This window comes from Telmatherina bonti, assembly GCF_933228915.1.
Source record: "Telmatherina bonti genome assembly, chromosome: 5".
Lineage (NCBI taxonomy): Eukaryota > Metazoa > Chordata > Actinopteri > Atheriniformes > Telmatherinidae > Telmatherina > Telmatherina bonti.
Window position 1 is genome coordinate 29,292,869 of NC_136623.1, and position 11,893 is coordinate 29,304,761.

The 11,893-nt window shown below is 36.1% G+C and overlaps 1 protein-coding gene across 1 annotated transcript; it reads right to left on the reverse strand.

The window, feature by feature from the left end:
- Positions 1-4,525: 4,525 nt before the first annotated feature.
- On the reverse strand, positions 4,526-11,893 carry sult2st3 (sulfotransferase family 2, cytosolic sulfotransferase 3). The gene is made up of 6 exons (XM_079240737.1): positions 11,711-11,893; positions 5,704-5,912; positions 5,494-5,620; positions 5,217-5,311; positions 4,866-5,046; positions 4,526-4,653 (listed from the first exon to the last, which is right to left on the reverse strand). Exons 1-6 carry the CDS (start codon positions 11,844-11,846, stop codon positions 4,538-4,540), a joined length of 864 nt encoding a protein of 287 aa, XP_079096863.1. The 5' UTR covers positions 11,847-11,893; the 3' UTR covers positions 4,526-4,537.

The following is an 11,893-nucleotide window of genomic DNA, read 5'->3' on the forward strand; positions in this document are numbered from 1 at the left end:
AAGGACACTACAAAGTGTATTTTGAGACTGACGGTTATCTGTTATTAGACAAATATCATTGTCATATTACGGTATTCCCTGCCTGACCGTATAACAAATTTAGGGCTGGGTGGTGCCCCGAGATCGTTCGCTTGTCTAAGGACACAGCAAATTAATAATTAAAAGATCAACTGTCGCTCAGACATTGGATCCCAGGTTAATGTTAATGATAATACGCTACAACATATTCCTTTAATGTTGAGAAAAGCCAAGTTGAAACCAAATGGATTTGATTTTAAATCCACAGTCAGTTAAGAGACAATTTAGAATTACCCTCCAAGACACATGAAATTTGAGTCATTTACGCATCATATACACTATCTGTCTCCCAAAAAATATATAATTGCAATGATGAACTATTAAACCACTTCGTCAACATTTTCATTTTGATTGGCAAATTCCATATACATAAGTCCAAATAGAAATTCCTCCCTAACATCCATATCTTCCTTGTTGAACTAAATAATTATTTATGCACTTTAAATTCTACAACAAATGAGAAAGCATTCTTACGCTTTCAGCTTTTAATAATAGATTATCTTTAGGAATTGTGTCGGTAACGGAATTTATCCACTTTTAGGGATGCAAAACTTTGCAGTGAGTCCTCAGAGCCTGTAAATAAAGGCACAAATAGCATTGTGATCATTTGGACAATATCTTCCAAGAGTACGTTAATATTCTCAATTTAAATTAATAAAATAACCTTCATTGAAGAAATAAAGATTAGCGTTCATTGAGCAAATACGCCCCCTGCTGTCTCAATAAAGTTGGAACCAGTTGAACAACGACAGAATAATCCGGTGGCCCAGACACTAGCTAGCATGCAGAGTAGTCCGAGTCCAGCCAATGCGGCCGCACAATCATACACAGTAAATAACCCAAACTCCAAGAAGATATTTTAGATTATTTTAGGTTATTAAAATTAAAAGTAGCCAGCATCATTATCCCGGCGCTATTTGCACTAGGACCCCTTTGCTGTCCGAATTACCGCCTGAAGGGGAAAAAAAAACCGCTATAATGGAAATATTTTGCAAGCTTTTTTAAATATGTATTTCTTAAAATTCTAACATTTTTTGTAATGTCTAATAAACACTTAGACCAGACATGGCCTATTTCAGCATTTATTTGTGACAAAGGCAACAACGGCAGAGACCAACGACATAAACCAACAGCATTGACCAACAACAGAAAGCAACGACATTAGCCAATCAGAAGGTAAAGACGTGCAGCGAAATACGAAGTCTACATATGCAGCAAACCTATTTGTACTACCTGTCACTGTTTCAATAAAGTTCATTTAAAAAATAAAAATAAAAAAAAACCCACAAATGCAACAACATACATGTACAACATTTACATCATTCAACATTTATATGTGCAATAAACACATATGCAACAGATACATGTTCAACATGTACATATACAACATGTACATATGCAAGAAATACATACGCAATGTTGACATATACAAAAAGCAACAACACTTGTCAGAAACATTAGGCCATAGACATGTACCAAAGACACATTGGAACAGCATAAACCAACAACATGTACACATATTACATATACTTTTTTTTGACACAAACGGAACCCCATAAAGACGTGCAGCGAAATACGAAGTCTACATATGCAGCGAACACAAATGCAACAACATACATGTACAACATTTACATCATCCAACATTTATATGTGCAATAAACACATATGCAACAGATACATGTTCAACATGTACATATACAACATGTACATATGCAACATGTACATGTACAACATGTACATATGCAAGAAATACATACGCAATGTTGACATATACAAAAAGCAACAACACTTGTCAGAAACATTAGGCCATAGACATGTACCAAAGACACATTGGAACAACATAAACCAACAACATGTACACATATTACATATACTTTTTTTTGACACAAACGGCACCCCATATTTTTGGACACAAACGGAGCCCCATACAATTTAAAAACAAACTGCAGAAGAAGAAGTGGGTGTTTGCAAGACACAGCAAGCTCAAACTGGCAGTGGCAACATGTCGTGGCACGTACCGTTAAGCACTGACTGGAAGAGATGCAGAAACATCTAAATAAATAATAAAACATTTGTGATAAACAGAACTGCTTTCATATCAGATGACCCCTTACTGTGAGGGAATGCAGAAGGGAAAGAGCAGAGTATGTTTGACAGATTATTTACGCTACAAGTACTTTTTTTGTGTGTGTTTCTGCTTTACTGCTTTGAGACTTAAGACCCACTTCTTCTTCTGCAGTTTGTTTGGACATTGCAGATTTTTTTCTTCTACATGACTTCCGTTTAAACTGAAATTACGTTGTTTTTCAGTGAAATTTACCTCTCGCACATTTGAGCAAAATTTGATCTCAGAAGTTTCACTATAGTGTGAAAATAGTTTCAGTATAGTATATGAGAATTTCAGCATGGAGCATGAGAGGTTTCACTATGTGTGAATGACAAAAAGCTCATGCATCTGTGGCAATTCAGAATAATGTCTCAAATGGCCTTTCATGCAACAGCTTCAGTATCAATCATACAAACATCCTGTAAGTACTTGAGGGACATATGACCCATATTAGCACGTTGCAGATGTGATTGTCAAGTTTATCATTAGACAATCTACAACACGCTCGTATATAAAAAAGGAGAAGATTGATGGAGCAACAAGTGCTTTCAACCAAGGCTCCATCTGACGCGTGAGATTATCAAACATAACTTATGACTGTGTGTACCAATATTCAGTGAAAGCTTGCAATGATTTTACATGCAATACGAATAGAGTTAATGTTCAGTGCTGTGACGCTTACCACTGTTCCCTTACAGCAATATGGTTCATGATTTACAGTATTTTAGTGTGTTTTCTCTCTGGGTACTCCAACTTCTTCCCATCATCGAAAAATATGCAGCAAGCTTGATTTTTTAGCACGTGCAGCGTGTTTAATTCCTGTCATTATGACGAATCAATAGTAAAACACCTCAAACGTGGTCAACTGAACCCTATCTATAACTGGATAATCTGGCATAACATTAAATAATTTTATTTAATTTGAATGCAGGCTCTTTTACATGGCAGGTGTGAATTTATTTGAAGTAGGAGGGCATTATTTCAATTGTTTTATAAGATGGTAATCAAACCACACACATTACCCATCTGATGCGTATTTCATTGCTAAAATAAAGTAAATACCATCTGCAGCAATTCTACATATAAACACTAATAGTGCGTTCTGTTTCATTCTGATGTGACGTGAAGTAATGACAGACATAACAAAGACGATGCTCTCTCTGGTGTTAATGTTTATTTCATTCTTGTTTATTTAAAAAAAGGAGGAAAAATCAAACATGAACTATGGTGAATTTGCAGCAGGCTGGACATTACTTGAAAAGTCTGAGAACTTATTTAATATGTCTGCCATTAAGTGGCTCATCTAGACTTTGTAAGCAGGTTGCTTTTTGTATTTATCAGCTTATTTTACAGTTATTGTTATACAAATCCAGTATAGAGGACGTAGTTGCAAAACAATACTGAATGAATCTTATTAATGCGTGCTGTACTCTTGATGGAGTAATTAGGATTCAAATATGTCGTCAGTAAAGAAAGTTGGCTTTCATGATGGGGAAATACAAATTCCCAGGTAAAATCCAATACAACTAAGAAAAGAACAAAATTGAACAACATTCTGCAAACCTTGCAAAAATGAGTTGACCGTTTGCCAATTACAACATGTAAATATAGGAAAATATAAATACTGGCTCAGTATGGTGCCCAAACATATAGACTTGCTACAACTGTGTTTTTTCATAATTATGTCTTTATTTCTTACTTTCAGTTATTTTGAAGTATTTTTTAATAACAGGAGATTTGGTCATTTTCCAATACTGTATCTGTTTCTTTATCCTAAAAAAATGAATAAAATACATATTTTTGCATTAAAGTAAACTTTTTAAAAAATTAAATTAATAGATATTTGTCCAGGTTAATAGCCATATCATATCACTCCACTATGTGATATTGTTTTCACATACTGGACATTCAAGGGATAAAAAACAACAGGTACTTATATGGCAGCAATATAGAAATGAGAAACAATCAGTTTTACTGATTATGCAGCATTAACTTAACCTAAATAAGTATACATTACATATATATATATATATATATATATATATATATATATATATATATATATATATATATATATATATGTATATATATATATATATATATATATATATATATATATATATATATATATACACATATATATATATATATATATATATATATATATACATATATGTATATATATATTTATATATATAAATATAACTTATTTATCTATTTATTTATTATACGTATACACACACGTGTGTATTAAATCTGAGAATTTAACTCCAGTTGACGCCATATTAAAATGGCTTTTATGTGCAGGCCAAGACTTTATGTCCAAGCAGCTCTTTTTGTGTCCTTTCTTGATCAATCCAGGCTCCAGGGCAGAGAGAAGCTCTCACCCTCCAATTCTTTGGAAAGGACTGATGTGAATCGAGCCAGTTGCTCTGCATTGAAGTGATTTTTCCAGTCTCCTGAAATCCCTGACACAAAAACACACACCAAGAACCAGTTATCCAAACACCGCAAATCTCTAAAGTAAAAATAATGTACTGTGTAGTATCTAAAAATACAATCAGATATTTTAGAAAGATGTTGCATGAAATGTAACAACAAGGAGCAGAAGGACTAAACAATGTCAGGTCTGCTGTTCATTTTTTTAGTCATGTGCAATGACTGACATATCTAATCTCACCTTTCCTCAAGAAAGGAGACTTGTCGCTTTCCATGTACTCCTTGGGAACCAGGCTGAAGTTGGACATGCGGTTGGCCTTCATGGAGTTGAAAGAACAATGCTTCGCTATCTTCTGAATGGCATCGTCACTCAGATTACAGCACAGAAAGTCTGACATGCGCCTCAAAGCTGCAGGCAGGTCCTGAGAAAGATATCCACAACCTTAAATTGAAAAGGCACAGTATTTACCCTTTTGTTTATTTGTTTTTCACCATAAATGAGAGACGAAACACAATTTCTATAAACTTCCCACACACGGATTCGCAACAGTTCCAGATAAATTGGCCTTTACCTGAGAAAAAAAAACTTTACCTGAACCATTTCTTCATAAGTGATGAACATAATCCTGTCTCCCAGCTCTGCACGCTTCCAGCTCTTCACATGGTCTGTCCACTTCCCAAACATCACTGCACACAACAGAAATATGGGATCACTGCATATTTAAAGCAAACCGTTGCTCTACTTTTCCCACACAAATACAGATGACTTTCTTCCCTTGCATACCATTTGCTGCAGAAAATCTCAACACTTCACATATCAGTAATACAGATTTTTTTTAAGTCAATATGAGGGCTGTAAAATCTCAGACCTCTGCCTTCCAGGAACTTCTCCAAGAACTCATCAAAAGTCCCAGGGTCCTCGAGGAAGGTCGCCATCTGATGAAAGTAGTATGAAGACACCAAGATGTCCTTTGGGTTCCTCATGACATAGATCACCTACAAGTGGTAAAGAGCAGAAACTTGAATCTTTGTTAAGAGTTTGCAGGTGAACACCTCAGGCAAAGTGTCCATCCATGTACCTTGGCTTTGGAGCTGTGGAATGATGGAGGCATGAGGCTGTAGGGAAAATGTGTGACCAGAGCACGCGGGGATGTCAGTTTATCTGCAAGCTCTGCCAATCTTTTCTCTTCCAGCCATGGCACCCGGTCCCAGTTTGCAATGGTCTGGATTGGAGTCAGATCTCCTCCATTTAGCACCAATGGAAGGATCTCCTGCATCCATATAGTACCTGCAGAAAGAAAAAAACAGAAGATGTTAACACTACAGCAGCACTGAAATAACTGCCTCTGCTGTACTGGAAATAGAGCAACACACTGATTAATCAATATAATCTGGTATAATAAGGTCAGAGAGGTTTTCCAGTCTGGCATTTTCAGTCAGACAGAACTTAGTAACATAAAACATAAAAAAAAAAAAAAAAAGTTTGACAGGAGCAGTTTGCACAGCATGTGCAGAGAAAAGCCAGTAAATACCATCTGATATTCCAGCAATTCTATCGTAAATAAATCGAAGACCTCTTTTCATACTTCATAGTTTAATTTCATGCAGGGCACTTGAAAGGAAACCTTGCTCAGGTCTCCATAGTAACCAGGGTAAACTCTGGATTTGAGGCGGACCTGGAAAAAGTTATAATAAATACATAACATCTTTTAGTTTGTTTTGTGAAAATTCAATTCCCCAGGCAATAAATAAAATGTACTCTGTGTGTTCACTTTGGCAAAGACTCTATAAAGAAACAATTCCCAACATGGCAAATGCTTAACCCATTAAATTACACAACCTTCATATATTCCTTTGGTATGACGTGGTTATCAGACAATCACAATACGACTGGTTGCCAAGAGCAAACAAGCTGTCTCAGTTTGGCAAAGGCTATTTGTGATCAGCTATTCATTCATCACTGCAACTCTGAGATCGTGGTTGCCCAGATAAATGCAGGATAATAATACATTTAACCACAAAGGCATATTTTCAACAGCAATTTGCACATTTGTGATTATTTTACTTATTACATCCGATTTATGGCTGCAAAGAGGACCACACTATATTCTCTGAAACGATCACTTTTATTAAAAAAAAAAAAAAAAAAAAAAAAAAAAAAAGATTAACTATGAATTTTGGTAACAGTCTTATTCAAACTGTGTGTATACACACACTGTGTGTCACTGCAGTCCACTTTAGTATTTTATAGCGTGTGCAGCTGTGGACTTACAGCTGGTGCTTTGCCAACATATAAGTAAAAATTAGTATTAGTAAAAGATTTTTTAAATAAATATTTTTTTTAAAGAGTTTGCTGTAAGTCGATCGCAGCACTAACCTGACTTGGGGTATGTGACAGCCACAACGTCATCGTCTTTAAACTGGAACTCATTTGCAAACTTCAAACTCTCCAAGGAGTGAGTTTCTTTGGGAAGAAGTAGTCCTTCATATTTTAGACAGACGTCTCCAGCAGCTGACATTTTAGCACAATGAGCAGAAAATAAATACCACTACAGCAACATCAAACGCAAACGGAGACACGACCTCTGCTGCGTTCAGGTACACACGTGAAAACTGTCCTCAAATACCTGAGACTTCACTACAGAATTGAAAATTCAACTCTGAAGAGTGTCATATTTAGTTCATGAGAAATATATCACCTACTTCTAATACACAGATATAATCATATTAGCGTGAGAAAAACAGACTAGATTAAAAAGAATAATTATCTATACTTTCGAGGGTGATTGAATGCAGCACTGTACTTCCTGAAATGTGGAGCGTGTGCAGAACATCGTTGTGGGGCAGGGAGTGAAACTTTTTTTTTCTTTTTTTAAAAAATCAGTGTACTTACTCAGGATCACTTTGTAAACACCAACTTGTAAGACAAATGGACTGAGTAATGTTTTTGCCTGTTCAGTTAAATAAAGCTTGGAAAAATTAAAAAATGAAAAATTAAACTTTTTTTTTTTATGATACAAGTATAGAAAATATATTTCCACCTATTTATTTCCAGGTTATCCCATTCAATGCTAGCACAGCTGAAGATTTTTTTTTTTTTTTGTTTATCTAATTATTTTCTAATTTCTCTTTCACTCAGGGTTCAGGAAGGTAGTGCTTTGTCAAGAACAGGAAACATCAATGTACCAAAACTCCCCAGTACAATCAAAGGTTAACTAAAAAAGAATAAATAAAAATAACTAAATAAAATTTAATTTATTTTATACATATAGATATACATAAGCCAGGCAGTTTTTCAGAGGCGGACCTCTTAGAATTAAGGTTAAGCTTTGGGAAGATGCATATTCTTTCGGGTCAGCAGTGTTTTAATGAAAGTTCTGCAGAATCTGCTCATCTGTGGTGCTCTGCAAGGTGTTACTTCCTGCACTCAAAACGTATGCAAACTGAATATGCTTGCCTAAATGATAACAGATTTCTGCAAAAGTCAGATTGCAATCGCTGGCTCAGCATATGAAACTTGAAAATGGAGCCCAAGAGGAAAAAAACAAAACAAAATACCATTACATTCCATCGTCTTCAGAAATTTAAACAAGAGCTTTTATTTCCCACTGCATTTAAAATTGCATGGAAAACCACAAACATTTGTCACCAGCGATAAGTTTTTTTTCGCCCCCAGAATCTTCTCTTTTCTTAATACAAATAATTTTCAGATCCTTTTTTTAAAAAAAAAAAAAAAAAATAGTCATGGCATTTTAGTTTTAGTTTAAAATTGTTGTCAATGTCAGCAAGAAGCGTCATGCCCTAAAGTTGTAACATTTGTTCAACCATTTTGAAACTGTCATGTTAAACCAACATCAATTAAACAGGAATTAAACTACTCCTGTTTTACATTAAAATACGGTTGATTAAGTCATATACATTTATTATCATCCATGCAATTCACCACCCTTGTCATTCTGTTGACTCAAAACTTACCAGATGAATTTTTTTGTTTATCTATTTATTTATTTTTTAATGTATGTTGGGTCTTGGTCCAACTTCGATTCCATTACATTTTAGAAGTTATCTGATTTGGACCAATGTTTTTTACATTATACATGCTTCCCTTAGGTAATATCATCAGACAGCATGGTATAAATTTTCATTGCCATTTGGATGATGCTCAGATTTATTTATCCATGAAGCCTGATGAAACCAAAAATTTCGTTAAATTACAAAGATGTCAACGACATACAGACTTGGATGACTGAATTTTCTCCTTTTAAACACAGACAAGGCTCGGGTGACTGTCTTTGGACCTGAATAACTTAGAGCAAAATTGCCTGGCTATGTAAATAATCTGGATGGCGTTCATTTGGCTTCCAGTACAGAGAGGAACCTTGGAGTTACTTTTAACCAGGATTTGTCCTTCAGATTTGTCCTTTAAAACAGGCTTTTAAAACCACTTTTGCCACATACAACCACACACCACTGTCTCAGAATGATGCATAAAAATCGTACATGCTTTTATTTCTTCAAGATTGGATTACAATAATTCCTTATTAACGGGCTTTTCCAAATGTGCCCTGAAAAGTCTCCAGCTGATCCAAAACCCTGCAGCAAAGGTTCTGATGAGAACTAGCGGGAGAGATCATATTTGAATATTATTTCATATAATTTCTGACTGCAGGTTCACTTGTGGTTCTTAGAGTCTCTAAGAGTACGACTGGACCAAGAACCTTCAGCTTTCAGGCTCCGCTCTTATGGACACCCTCTCTACCTTTAAGATCAAGAGTAAGACCTTCCTTTTTTATTAATCTTTTAGTTAGGAGGTCCAGTCATTCCTTCGCTATCCTGCCAGAACTAGACTGCTGAGGGACGTCCCATGATGCACAGAGCACTTTCTTTTTAATCTGTCTGCTCTATATAAGTATAAACATATGACAGTAATGGCATTCTCCTCTTTCTGCAGGTCTACCTGGATAAAAGTTGCAGTGCATGTTGGTTCTGTTTCTTGTTCTCTCCACCCAACCGGTCGATGGCTCCCCTCACTGAGTCGGGTTCTGTCGAAGGTTTTTCCTTCCTGTTAAAATGAAGGGTTTTTTTTCTTTCCACTGTCGCCTTGTACAAGCTCAGGATGAGGGATTATATGGAAGTCAAGATTTGATGCAGTATCTTGGTTTTCCTTATCTAGGCTATTTCTTATGAACTGGCTCAAACTGATATGTCTAAAGTGCCCTGAAATGACGTTGTAAAGTGTCGCTGTACAAATGAAGCTGAATTGAATTAAATGGATCGCCATCTGGATCCAGGAATATTTTTTAAGGATACTTTATCATTATGAGAAATGGCCATTTTTAATATGTGTGCATATAATACCACATCAAATGGTCAGGGTGCTTGGCCAAAACTTACAGAAGTTCCCAACACAGTTTACAGGATTTTTAAGATGGATAAGACTTCTTACATATTTCTATTTAATAAAATCCAGAACAGGAAATATTACAGGATCTGTAATCAGAGAACAAACTTGTTGGGAACAGTTTCCACATTCTGATGAAGCTTTAGTGAACATTATATAGATAAACGTAACGCCCCAGTGAATCTCTCAGCTTTTGTTTCAGGTATGAGCTGAATTTTCCCTGCTTTTCTGTTAAATTCTTCTGAAAATGTCTCAGGTAAAAAGACTGGACTGAAAACAAGAGTAAAGGCAGTCAAAGTTTAAGAACAACCCCTTGAAAGACCTTAAGAAAACCTCAAATGCTCTAAAATATTACATTAACGCCAAGCTTCTTAAGCCAAACATTGTAATAAATCATTAACAGGTTCGCCACAGGCAGAAATTTGTGCCTCAAATGTTGGCACTTTTAAACAATCACAAGCAATACTCAAAGAAATATGGAGCTTTATTAAGTATTTAAAAGTCCACTAAAACCTGAGGAGGGATCCTACTCGGGGAAGCCAGTGTCATCACTGCGACCCCGCAATGAAAACATTTACCAAACCACTCCACTAAAAAGTTCACCTCCTTCTTCAGGAGTCACTGCGAGAAGAAACATGCCATTTAAAGGAATTCATAAAACCGCCCTCTCCCTTTAACACAAATCATCTCATACACACTTCCTTCCCCAGGCAAGTTAAACAAAAAAGTACTTAAAAAAGAAAATGAGACCTCATTTAACCCACCTGACTAGCAACACACACCCCCACCCTGTGGTCTAAACTTGAGGTGTTGTCCACACACAGGCAGGTAGATGGATGATGATTGACATCTCCAGGTCTCAGTGTCACATCCAGGCAGAAACAACAGGGTGACCAAACTAAGGCCTCACTTGACTAAAACCCAGCCTTAACTATGAACCGGAGGTATTTGAACCTCTGGTAGACATCACTGCCTGCTTCTCCTAGCTTTACTCTTCTTGCTGAGTTGCTCCCTAATAATTGCATACACCTGAGTCGAGTTCTTTTCTGCAACAAGTCGCTAAGATCACGTCCAAGTCACATCCCAATATGAAGAAATGAAGGCTGCCACAAGACTTTTGCATTTTTGTCCTTCAGGAAGCCCACATTTCCCTTCTGGATACATTTCATTAATTTTAGACATCCTCCCGAAAGGTCCACAAAGACTGGACATTAGGGTGGTAGGCAGTAGTAAGGAGCAGAGAGGAGTTGCTACTGAAAGGAGATGAACACTTGGTATGGACTTGTACAAATTTTGATGAAAGACAAACAATTTTATGTCATTAGACAAAAGCAAGGCATAAAATGGCTTTTTAAAGGTTTAGTTCGTAAAGTCGAATCTCTTAGAAATGTTAACTAATTGGTCTTAGTGGTGTTCCAAGTGTTGGACTAGTTGTGTTTTATTGTATTGTTTTGTATTATATATTGTATTGCATTGTATTTCATGCTGCTGGTGCCCAAAACAGCTAATCATCACTACTAAATGTGATGTAATGCACCCTAAAAATGATTTAACATCATATCCTGGTTATTTTAACTCCACATATAAGATTCTACTTTATGACTGAGAAATAGAAAGCTGAACTACACACACAAAAAAAAGCACTCGGTCAGTTCAAGAGAGATATTAGAACTAAAATACAGTACCTGACTTGGGATAAGTCACAACAAAGACATCTGTGTCTTCCACAGAGAAATTTTGGGCATACTCCAGGCTCTCCGCGTTGTGGGCCATGGGGGGCAGGAGAAGGCCACGGTACTGAATGTACTCTGGGGACAACATGAAGACAGTTTCCAGGGAACCGGTTGTCTGCACGTCTCTTCCACTTC